At 44.3% G+C, this 12,993-nt stretch overlaps 1 protein-coding gene across 1 annotated transcript; it reads right to left on the minus strand.

Annotated features, from left to right (window-relative positions):
* Window positions 1-515: 515 nt before the first annotated feature.
* Window positions 516-12,420, minus strand: Degs1 (delta 4-desaturase, sphingolipid 1). The gene is made up of 3 exons (XM_045142093.1): window positions 12,226-12,420; window positions 3,863-4,605; window positions 516-1,008 (listed from the first exon to the last, which is right to left on the minus strand). The coding sequence occupies exons 1-3, from the start codon at window positions 12,305-12,307 to the stop codon at window positions 862-864; spliced, it is 972 nt and encodes a 323-aa protein (XP_044998028.1). The 5' UTR covers window positions 12,308-12,420; the 3' UTR covers window positions 516-861.
* Between the last annotated feature and the right edge of the window lie 573 nt (window positions 12,421-12,993).

Consider the following 12,993-nt stretch of genomic DNA (forward strand, 5'->3'; position numbering starts at 1 on the left):
CAGCTGTGGGAGGAAGAGGCTTAGTTCAGGCAGTTTCGAAGGGAGTCTCGCGGTGGAGGGAGGGAAGCATGGCAGAGCAGACCAGCAGCGTCTCTCTCCGCCCTTCGGCAGCCGGGTGGGGTTGGTCTGGGGGAGCCACCTCTGAAAATCCAACATTCATCAACCCCAGGGTCTGCTCCCAGCAACACTCCCTCTGGCAAGACTCCACCTCCCAAAGGCTTGACTAGTTAGAGACAAAGTAGGAGACTTAACAACAGGTTGGGGGGGGGGGTAGGTATTTTCATATAGACGGTGAAATACAAAAATGCAATGAGGGGCTGGAGATGGCTCAGCAGTTAAAGGCCCTTACTTGCAAAGCCTGCTGACCCAAGTTCAATTCCCCAGTACCCACATGAAGCCAGATGCACAAAATTTCACCTGCCTCTGCAGTTCATTCGCAGTGTGGCAAGAGGCCCTGATGCACTCATACTCACTCTAATAAATAAAATATTTTAAAAATGCAAAGAGCATTAATATACCGTGGTTAACAGTTTAGTTTATTAGGTGTTTTAATAAAGAAATCCTCCTGACAAAAATAACATAGTAAGCTTTATTACGACATGCTTACAAAACGACAGACGTGGGGAGAAGACATCCGCAGCGAAGAGAACACAGTGAGGGAGTAAAGGTGAGTAAAGAGGCAGGCTGGCCTTCTCAAACCAGATTAGCTTTGTGATGACACCCTGGAGATCCCAGGTGGAAACTGCACCAGGACAGCTTCTAAGCATCATTGACCTTACTAAAGTTTATCAGGAGAAAAAAAAAAATCCATTGTATCAGCTATTATAAAGCCCAGGAGAGTTTCTTTGGCTCTGATGATATTTATTCCAGAACTTCCTGTCCCTTTGGCGGCCTCTTGATCCTTGAGTAGGGACTTATGGTGTCATCCATCACAAAGTCATACAGTACTTTCACCCAGGAATTGTAGCAGGGAAGGGTATCGTAGTATTCAGCTGCTATTTTCCTCACCTGGAAGTGAAGAGACACAGTGAGGTGAACAGTGAGTGTTACTGAGGCCCATCAAGATGACAGGTGAGCTGGGTGTGGTGGTGCACGCCTTTAATCCCAGCACCCGGGAGGCTGAGATAGGACTGTTTTGAGTTTGAGGGCAGCCTGGCTTAGAGTGAGACTTTGCCAAATAAACAAATGGCAGGTAAATGTTTGACACAAGCAGAACAGGACAAAATATCAAAGTACTCAAGAGGTGCAATGCCTTGGCTCATCAGCTCTCCAGACACGCTGCAGTTCTCCGTGCGCAAGTGACGTACAGGTCACATGCAGACATGGCCTCGTCATCATCCACACTGAGTTTAGGAAAAGCCCACAGCAATCGGATCCGTTCAGCTGCTGGAGTGGAAGGACCCAGTGCTCCAAAAACCGTGCAACGAGACACAGTTTAGATGCCGAATGAGCCCTGGAGTCAAGACTCCTCAAGGCTGAAAGTGCATTAACGGTCAGGAGAAAGACAAAAAGTTGGTGATTTGTAATAGTTTCAATATATAAAGTGAAAAAAAAAATCAGTAAGCTCCTCACTAAGAGCTTGGCATGGCAGTGCATACCCTTAATTTCAGTGCACAGAGGGCTGCGGTAGGATGACTGCCATGAGCTCAAGGCCAATCTGGGCTACAGAGTGAGTTCCAGGTTAGTTTGGGCTAGAGTGAGACCCTGCTTCAAAAGACAACAAAAAAAGATTTGGAACATTAGAAAAATCTAAAATTTATTAGTCATATACTTGCATTCAATCCAAATACCAACATAACAAACTCCTGGAGGAACATAAATTAGTATTTTACAAATGTGAGTATATTAAAAAAATTCGCTTGAATAGCAAAGCTCATTAAAAATAACTTAAAAAGAACTTGTTTTGATAAAAAAAAAAAGTTCCAAAATTGGTAACAGCGATGGCTACATGAAAGTGAATCTAGGGGGGAAAAAAAATCACTGAATTGTACACTTTTAAGTGGGTGAACCATTCCTATCTCAATATCTCAATAAAATCACTTTCTGTTAATACCTATTACATATGCAGTGGTTATATACAAAGTAACTACTATGACTATGTAATGACTATAATAAATGTTGGGTAATTACTACATAAATAAAACTCCTAATCCACACAAGCACCATAGAAAGAATAGGCAAGTCAAGGCTTGCAAACTCTAGGATGTCTACTGATTTACCCGAGCAACAAGACACCATGGAAGAGAGGGAGGAAGGCAAGCCTTAAGTCACCTGATGCCTGAACTGGACTTTAATTCTGGGATGGTTCCAGAAAATTACATGCCAAAGCATATACTTTATATTGAGAAAAACAGGTTGTTCAATGGATAATTAGTTTTCTCCTTAATTCATAATCTGCCCCCCACCTTTTTGAGGCAAGCCCAACAGACTGGCTTTTCTCTTTTTATGAGGTGGGGGGAGGGAGGGAGAGAGAGAGGAAAAAATATTGGCAGACCAGGGCCTCCAGCCAGTGCAAACGAACTCCAGACACATGCGCCTCCTTGTGAGCATGTGCAACCTTGCATCCCTGTGTGTTTGGCTTATATGGGACTGGAAAGTTGAACACAAGTCCTTAGGCTTTGCAGGCAAGCACCTTAATTGCTAAGCCATCTCTCCAGCCCAGAATCCCTTTTTAAGAAATAAAAACTCCAGGGTTGGAGAGATGGTTTAGTGGTTAAGGTACATGCCTATGAAGACTAAGGACCCCAGTTCGATTCTCATGGTGGCATATGCGTCTGGTGTTCATCTGCACTGGCTGGAGGCCCTGGTGTACCCATTCTCTCCCTCAAATAAATAAAAATAAAAGATAAAAGGTATTTTAAAAAATTTGTGTGAATCTGTTGAGGATGTAACTCAGTGGTAAAATTCTTGCCTATGCAATTCCAAGCAGTGCAAACTAATAAAAATAAAACTTTTGAGTGGTTGGGTGTGGTAATCATGAAATAGCTGGCTAGGGTTTCCTTATGTAATAGCTAAAAAAGAAAAAAAGCTAAGAGCTGGGCTTGGCGGTACACGCCTTTAATCCCAGCACTTGGGAGGCAGAGGTAGGAGGATCACTGAGAGTTTGAGGCCACCTGAGACTACACAGTAAATTCTAGGTCAGCCTGGGCTAGAGTGAGACCCTACCTTGAAACCCACTACCCCACAAATAAGAAAGACGATTACATTTCCTAGATAGTACTCTTTTGAGAACTGTGGACAGATTCTTAATGAGTAGAATAAGGAGCTCATTGTAAAGATGGACAGATGAAGAAATTTCAGCAGGAAGGCAAATTAAGTTAGGGAGTGGCTATTCTGGAAAAGACGAATGAAGGTCAAAATGCCTTCCTTCATTTATTTGTTATTTATTATAGCATTAAGTCTGCTATCAAGGGAAGGAAAGGACCTGACTGGGGAAGACCACAACTCTGGAAAATGATGTACATCCATTCATTTTGCAAGTTATTTTTGTTGTATTTGTAAAAACTACACACACTTCCTCCCCAAGCCCACCACTCTAACAGTGCTGAAGGTTCCATGAGCTGGCGCTCACTTCACAGAAGGATTTGGTCTTCTGAGTTATTACCTGATAACACACTTTTACCTTCTTTAAACCTCTAAATCTTAAGTATACCCACTAAGCTTAAGGATCTAAGATAAAAGACACTGAACCCTTAGTAAAGTGAGGCTGTTTTTACTTTTTTCCAAACACATCTTAGACCAATACAAAATTCCTTTTTACATGAGCAAGTCAAGGTTAATGTTCATTAAAGTGATCAAGTATAGGCTAACTGTGATTATATATCCACCAGGATCTAAAGTACATATCTAATCCTTTACTTACCAGTGGAAGGTTTTTTCCAGGAATGTTGGGGAAGTCATGATGTTCATTATGATAACCCACATTGAAGGTGAGGTAATTCAGAGGTCCGTAATACGAATATGTTTCATGTCCCTTTAAGAACATGTAATGTTCTGCTATAAAATGTCCTGAAATTGGGTGCAAACCCAACCCAAGCAGGGATGCTGCCAACATGTATACTAAAGACTTAACTCCAAAAAGATAGTAAATGATAATGTTGAAAATGATCTGGACTGAAGTATTGATGATTTCCAGGCTGGTAATCGGCTTGGGGTTGATGAACAAAGGTCGAAAAGCATAAAAGAGAGGCTGGAGGACAACCCACATGAACTTCCTGAACGTGGTGCAGAAGAACCAGCCCTCGAAGTCAGTAGGAATGTCCACATCAATGCCATCAGCCCCCAGGTATCGGTGATGGTCCATGTGGTACCTCTTAAAGGAAACGGAATATGGAACCCCAATAGGGAGATTAGCAAGCATTCCAAACCAGCGATTCCAAAGTGATTTGCTGTGGCCAAAGGCGAAGTTGTGGGAAACCTCATGAATAGCCAAAGTCATTGAGTGGTTAAGGCAACTACCAAAGACATAGGCCCAAAATATGACCCATTTCCAGTGCAAGTCTTTCACTAAGTAAAGTGCAGCCAACTGGGAGAGGAGCATCATGATCACGATCCAGACCAGCCTGCGGTCAGGCTTCATCAGGGACTTGATCTCTGGATATTTGGCTGTAAGAAAGAAAAACAAACAAAAAATCAGAAATGGCACAAAATTCTATTAAAAAGTAGCAGTTCAGCAACTATACTTAAATTAACACAGTTTTTTTCCTTCTCCAAATCGTTACCTGCTACAGGAAAGAAATTTATCCTGATAGCAAATACTGTGATACAATTTGAGAATTTATTCATGAAAAATTACATTTAAAGGCTAAAAGCTCTATATTGCCTTAGAATATTACCTCTCTATATTAGACAGAGATATGGTGTATGTATCTTGTGTAACCTTCATCTGATGAAGGACAGAACACAACCTACATCTTTTTAGGTATTCCAAAATCATGAACTTTATTTCTATGATTCTTGCAAATAAATCAACTTCCTTCAGTAATTCTGTATTTAATTTTCCCAAAGCTGTAAAACCAACAGGCCATGGTGGCACATACCTATAGGCCCAGCACTCAGGAAGCTGAGGCAGGAGGATCATAAAGTTTAAAGCAAGCCTGGACTATGTAGTAAGCCCCTGTCTCATAAGTAAACAAAGACAGAAAGATAAAACAAAATAATTGAGTTCAAGGGCCCTATATTATCAAACAGGGAAAGAATAGTCTTTTCATCAAATGGGTGCAGAAAAAGTTATCCCCATGGAAATAGTAAAGTTGGACACTATAGTACACACTAAAACTAAATCAAACTCAAAAGATCACAGGTCCAACTATAACAGAACTATAAAACTTAAAATCCCTGAAGTATTGATGATTTTTATGGTTTCTTGATTATGTCAAAAGCACAAATGACAAAAATAGAACCTGGACTGTGTCAATATCTTTTCTTCTGTAAATACCATCAAAAAAGGAGAAAGAGGGCTGGGGGAATGGCTTAGCAATTAAGGTGTGTTTGCTTGTGAAGTCTAAGGACCCAGGTTTGATTCCCTAGGACCCACGTAAGCCAGAAACACAAGGGGGCACATGAGTCTGAAGTTTGTTTACAGTGGCTGGAGGCCCTGGCATGTCCATTCTCTCTTTTTTTTTCTCTCTCTCCCAAATAAATAAATTAATAAAATAAAATAAAATCACTGTGAGTTCGAGGCCACCCTGACTATACACAGTGAATTCCAGGTCAGCCTGGTCTAGAGTGAGACCCTACCTACAAAAACAAAAACAACAACAACAAAAAGACAATCCAATGAACATATTTGTAAATTCAATGATCATGTCTGCAAATCAGTCTGATTCATAAGGGAATTATATCCAGAATATCAGAATATATAGAATTCAAAACTTTTATAACAATCATTCAAAAATAGGCAAAGGAGCTGAAGAGATGGCTTAGCATTTAAGGCATTTGCCTGCAAAGCCAAAGGACCTCGGTTCAATTCCCCAGGATGCACAAAGTGGTACATGCATCTGGCTGGAGGCTCTGAAATACCTATGTTCTTCTCTCTCTCTCTCTCTCTCTCTCTCTCTCTCTGTGTGTGTGTGTCTGCCCCTCTCTCAAATAAAAATAAAATATTTTAAAAAATAAGCCGGGTGTGGTGGCGCACGCCTTTAATCCCAGCACTTGGGAGGCAGAGGTAGGAGGTTCACTGTGAGTTTCAGACCAGCCTGAGACTACATAGTGAATTCCAGGTCAGCCTGGGCTAGAGCAAAAGCCTACCTAAAAAAAAAAAAAAAGAAAAAAAGAAAAAGAAAAAGAAAAGGCAAATAACATTTCATTTCTATAAAAAAGGATATGTAGGTGGCCAATAAGCACATGGCAGATACTTGACATCATTAGTCATTATGAAAAATACAAACTGAAACTACAACTATAAACCATACCCACTAAGATGGCTACTAAAAAGGCTGGCAATACTAGGTTGCAGAGAAACCAGAATCTTCATATGGTCCTGGTGAGAATGTAAAATGATGTTCAATTTGACAGTTACTCAAAATGCTAGAGAAAGAATTGCCAATGCCTCCAAAATGAAAATACACATCTGGGGGCTGGTGAGATGGTTTAGTAGTTAAGGTGCTTGCCTGCAAAGCCAAAGGACCCAGGTTCAATTCCCCCGTACCCATGTAAAGCCAGATGCACAAGATGGCACATGTGTCTGGAGTTCATTTGCAGTGGCTGGAGGCCCTGACATGCCTATTTTCCCTCAAATAAACAAAATATTTTTTTAAAAAAGAAAATATCCATCTACCTACCTACCTGGAACATGAATGTCTGGAATAGTTTTATAAAAAATAGCCAAGGTTTGGAGAGATGGCTCAGTGCTTAAGGCACTTGTCTGCAATGCCAAAGGACCTAGGTTTGATTCTCCAGGACTCACATAAGCCAGATGTGTAAGGTGACATATGTGTCTGGAATTTGTTTGCAGTGGCTAAAGGCCCTGGTGTGCCCATTCTCTCTATATATATCTACTTCTTTCTCTCACTCAAATAAATAAAATTAAGTAATAAAAAAATAGCCAAAATGGTGAAATGGCTCAAATAGCCATACAAAGAAGAGTAAAATGTGGTGTTTCCATACAAAGGAATATTATATATTGAATATAATATATTGTATATTATATATTCCTTTGTATGGAAATATATTCCAAACAGGAATGGTGTGCTGAGACACGGTATCACATGAATGAACCTTAAAAACTCTGTGCTTAGCCAGGTGTGGTGGAGCACGCTTTAATCCCAGCACTCGGGAGGCAGCTGTAGGAGGATTGTTGTAAATTCGAGGCCATCCTGAGACTACATAGTGAATTCCAGTTCAGCCTGGGCTAGAGCAAGACCCTACCTGGAAAAACCAAAACAACTGTGCTGAGTGGAAGGTGCCACTCGGGAAAGACTAAACATTTATGAAATGTACATGCAATTTCTCAAACAGCCCATGATTTGTATCTTAAAATGGCTGTTAAAAATGTTTCCTTACGGGCTGGAGAGATGGCTCAATGGTTAAGGGCTTGAGTTCAACTCCCTAGTACCTACATAAAGCCAGCTGTCAAAGTGACACATGCATCAGGAATTTGCAAGAGGCTCCGGCATATCCATTCTTTCTCCATATAAATAAAAGTTTAAAAACACCCCCCAAAACAGCAGCAAGCTATCCATGTTTCTTTTCCACACCACAGCATCATTCCCTTGCAAAGAAAAGCTGCAGGCTAGAAGAAAAAGTTTTAAAAATAAAAAAGTGTAAGAGTAAAGGAAGCATTGATTGTGACTTATGATTTATTCTTTTCTGCCCCACTAATAATGACCCTGTCTATACCTGTCATATCAAACACATCATTCTGTGCATGTGAGGTGGGACTTAAACACGTTTGTGAGCACGCTAGGCAAGCATTTTACCTACCAACTGAGTCTGGGTGCCAGATGCCATTTATTTGCTTCATTTATTTAGTTTGCTTTTCTGTTTTGTTTTGGTTTTTTTTCAGGTGAGATTTCACTCTAGCTCAGGCAAACCTGGAATTCACTATGTAGTGTCAGGGTGTCCAAGAATTCATGGTAATCCTCCTACCTCTGCTTCCCAAGTGCTGAGATTAAAGGTGTGTGCCACCACGACGGGCTAGTTTTTTTTTTTTTAAAATATTTTATTTATTTATTTGCAAGCAGAGAGAGGGATAGCAGCTTATTTCTATACACACACACACACACACACACACATATGTATATTATATATATATATTTTTTCAAGGTAGGGTCTCACTCTGGCTCAGGCTGACCTGGAATTCACTATGTACTTTCAGGGTGGTCTTGAACTCTTGGCGATCCTCCTACCTCTGCCTCCGAGAGCTGGGATTAAAGGCATGCACCACCACGCCCGGCTATTTCTACATATTTTTGAAGGTTTTTATTTTAATTTATTTATTTGAAAGAGAGTCAGAGATCAAGAAAGAGGCAGAAAGAGAGAGAGAGAGAGAGAGAGAAAGAATGGGTATGCCAGGGCCTCCAGCCACTTCAAACAAACTCTAGACACATGTACCACTTTGAGTATCTGGCTTATATGGGTACTGGGGAACCAAACCTGAGTCCTTAGGGTTCACAGGCAAGTGCCTTAACTTGCTAAGCCATCTCTCCAGCCCTTGAAAGTTTTTTTAATTTTCTATTTATTTGAGGGAGGGAGGGAGGGAAAGAGGGGTGGCAGATAGAGAAAAAGTGGGCATGCCAGGGCCTCCAGCCACTGCAACTGAACTCCAGATATATGCACCACCTTATCCATGTGGTTTACATGGGTCCTGGGAAATTGAACCTGGGTCCTTTGGCTTTGCAGGGAAGTGCCTTAACCACTGAGCAATCTCTCCAGTCCTAGTTCTACATAATCTTTTTATTTTATTTTTTTTATTTATTTGAGAGTGACAGACACAGAAAGACAGATAGAGGAAGAGAGAGAGAATGGGCGCACCAGGGCTTCCAGCCTCTGCAAACGAACTCCAGACGCGTGCACCCCCTTGTGCATCTGGCTAACGTGGGACCTGGGGAACCGAGCCTCGAACCAGGGTCCTTAGGCTTCACAGGCAAGCGCTTAACCGCTAAGCCATCTCTCCAGCCCTCTACATATTCTTAATGCAGTACTAGGATGAATCCTTGCATGCTACAGATGCACTATATACACCTCACCCCTCTAAACACAGATTTAGTTAATAATGTTCTATCAAGTCTCTTTCCCCACAAAAGCCTGACAAATTTCAGAAATCTCTCTTATCATTTTATGTATGTCAAACCAATCTTCAGATTCTTATCTTTCCTGAGGTTATTCAGCCCAGAAATGAAAACAGTGAGCAGTATTTACACTTGTTTGGAAAATGATGTATTTTCATAAAGAAATCTGAAGTCCTTTTAGCTTTCCAAGTGAAATGGTTTGGTGACAATAAATTTGTAGGGCAAACCGGGCGTGGTGGTGCACGTCTTTAATCCCGGCACTTGGGTGACAGAGGTAGGAGGACTGCCATGAGTCTGAGGCCACTCTGAGACTACATAGTGAGTTCCAAGTCAGCCTGGGTAGAGTGAAACCCTACCTCAAAAACAAACAAACAAACAAAAAGTATGGCAAAGGCTGAGTGTTGAGACAAGCATCAATTACCAACTTCTTCCACTCTTTTCTGTTTACTGAAGAGATAGCTGAGTTTGGTAGTCAATTTTTACATAGGTAGAAGCTAGATTATTCTTACACAATATGTTGTTAAGACATAGCTATAAAATGTATCATTTAAATTTTCCTATCCATCATATAAGAGATTTTTGCAAAATATATGCCTTAAAAGAATTTATGGTTTGGATCTGGAGTTGTCCTAAAGGTTCAGCAGTAAAGGTGTGGTCCCCAGCGGCTCCTCCCATAAATAGCTGGAACCTGAAGAGTTGGACCTAATCAACAGATTAATCCTCTCTAAGACTCATAAAATGATGGAATGATTATAGGGAGGTAAGCCCTGGAAAGATATGCTCATTGCACCCATTCTTGTCTCTGTCTGTCTGTCTGTCTGTCTTTATCCTGGATGCATGAAGGAAACAGCTCTTTTCCACCAAGCCTTCTCCACCATTATTTATACCCCACCTCAGCCCAAAAGCAATGGAGCCAGTGACCATCCATTGATACCTCTAAAACCATCAGACAAAATAAAATATATCCTTTCTCTCTTACATTGTTTCTCTCAGGTTGCTTGTCACAGTGACAAAACACTAACAAGTTCTAAGAACCCAGAGTCACTTAAAGTGTATTAGAGGTTTGCCTTCCCAGGGCAGTGACTCAATTTTCTATTTCTATGTCAGGGACTGGGGATGTTGCTCAATGGTACAGACCTTACTTCATATCAGAAGGCCCCAGTGCTTTCAGTACAAGAAAAACAAAAACTCTGGGGCGGGAGACATGGCTTACTGGTTAAGGCACTTGCCTGCAAAGCCTAATGACCCATGTTCGACTGTTCAGATCCCATGTACGCCAGACGCACAAAGTGACTCAAGCAGGCAAGGTCACACATGCACACAAGGTAGCACATGTGCCTGGAGTTTGAGTACAGTGGCTGGAGGCCCTGGCATGACAATTCTGCACCCAAAAAGGCCAGCTTGTTGGGTTTGCCTCAAATCAAATTAAATAAAAAAAAAATAGGGCTGTTGAGATGGCTTAGCAGTTAAGTGATTGCCTGTGAAGCCTAAGGACCCTGGTTCGAGGCTCGATTCCCCAGGACCCACATAAGCCAGATGCACAAGGGGGCGCATGCATCTGAAGTTCATTTGTAGCTGCTGGAGGCCTTGGCACGCCCATTCTGTATCTATCTGCCTCTTTCTCCCTGTCTGTCGCTCTCAAACAAATAAACAAACAAAATTTTAATCCATTTCAATGGCATATTTTATTTTATTTTTATTTGAGAGAGAGAGAGACAGAAGAGGCAGAAAGAATGGGTGTGCCAGGGCCTCTAGCCACTGCAAATGAATTCCAGACGAATCCCCCACATTGTGCATCTGGCTTATGTGGGTCCTGGGGAATCGGACCTAGATCTTTTGGCTTTGCAGGCAAGCACCCTAACCGCTAAGCCATCTCTCCAGCCCCATCTATTTTGTGTGTGTGTGTAGGCAGGGTCTCACTTTCGACCATAGTAACCTGTAACTCACTCTGTGGCCCAAGCTGATCTCAAACTCTCCCAAGATTCTCTTATCTCGGCTTTCGAGTGTTGAGGGTAGGCTAGCCTACATCTACTTTCTTGAATTTGGAAAACAGGGTATTCCTGACTTCTAATGGAAACAGGGTCTTGCTTCTTCTTTTTACTGGACAGAGAGACTTTAAGAAAAACTAGGGAAATGAAAGAATTCCTCATATCTATTAGTTTCCTCAATTTATAGAAACCGTAGAAGTTTTAAAAAAAAGAAACCCAAAAACATACTCCTTTCAATCCTCAACATCAGAAAAAAAAAATAAAGAAATAAAGGTAGCACATTATTTAGAGGCTATCTACAGTGGATTGGAATCCTCCTAACATTAACTCATGCCTTACGTATCCTTTAAAATGCCGACTTAGCCGAGTTACTGGGGGAATTAAATTGGGTAATGTTTGCAAAGCTCTCAACCCCACACTTAGCATTATCGTTAAGGGCAGCCAGGGGGTGATACTTACATGGAACAGCAGAGTTTAGTAAGGCCTAACCTGACCTAAAAAACCATCAGCCAGCAGCAGCCGGAGACCCGGCACAGGCTAAGCGGCGGATCCCTAGGACCGGAGCGCACCAGGGGCCTGCAAGCCGGAGAAGCCGCAGATCCCGGGCGCCGGGGTGGGGTGCGGACCCCTCGGCCACGCGAGCGCCGCCCCGGCGGGCCCAGGATGCCCCAGGACCACGCCCTGCGCCGCGCACCCGAGTCGGCGGGGAACGGAGGCGCCGGGGGAGGGGGAGGATGGGGAGGGGGGGGTCGAGCCCGCGCCTCTCCGCGGAAGGCCGGCGCCGCCGGGAGCCCCCGTGCCGCCTCCGTCCGTCCCTCGCTCGGGGCCTGGGCCCGGGGCCTCGCCTGGCCGCTCCCGCCCGGGCGGGCGGGCGTAGCGGAGCGGGACCCTCGGCGGCGGCGCGCAGCGGGGCTGGTAACGGGCCTCGGGCGTCCCGGGGCCGCGCAGGGCCCGCACAGGCCCGCGCTCGAGGCCGCGCCCGCACATAACGGGGCGCCGCGGCTCACCTAGGATCTCCTGGCGCCGGTCGGCGTGCGGCTGGTCGCTGTAGACCCACTCGAAATCTTCCCGTGACACGCGACTCCCCATGGCGGCGGCTCGCGCTCGCACTCCGCTCCCCGCCCGGGTCTCTCCGCCGTTCTCTCGGCCTCGTTCTCTCTCTCAAGTGGCGGCGGCGGCTCGCGGCTCGTGGAGGACGGCTACAGGCCGAGAGGCTGGGACGCGGGCGGGGGCGGGGCCTCGAGACCACGCCCCTCCGAACAGCCAGGCCACGCCCCCCGGCCTGACGGGCTCCCAGAGGAACGGCGCGATGTGCGCAGTGCGCCGGGTGGCCGCCTGGCGGCGCTCTCGGGGCCTCGCTCGCTCTCGCGCTCCGGCCAGGCGTCCACGTGTGAGCGCCGCCGCGCTCCTGCACCGAGGGCTCACCTGCGCGCCCCAGCATCCTATGGCATGCAGGTGCCCGGTGCCCGGTGACCAAGTCCGGGAAAAGGTGAAAGAGGAAGGAAAAGGTCTGCAGTTAGATAAGCCTGCCGCTTTAACGCCTTCGTGGCGTGGTGATCGCTGCCACCGCCACCGAGTCGCCAAGATCACTGTCTTGATTAATTGGCAGCTGGCCCAAGTTTTGTTTAATTTTCAGTAGCAAATGAGCCAGTGAGCCATTTTTGGCTGCCTTCTGGAACTAATGTCTCCGGAGAAAATGCCGAGTGTGTGGCAACGCAAGCGTAAGAGAGCAGACAGAAAACACTTTCTGGTAGGGTTTGTGTTTGCCGAGCGTT

The sequence above is a fragment of the Jaculus jaculus genome, chromosome 1 (assembly GCF_020740685.1).
Source record: "Jaculus jaculus isolate mJacJac1 chromosome 1, mJacJac1.mat.Y.cur, whole genome shotgun sequence".
In the NCBI taxonomy this organism is placed as follows: Eukaryota; Metazoa; Chordata; class Mammalia; order Rodentia; family Dipodidae; genus Jaculus; species Jaculus jaculus.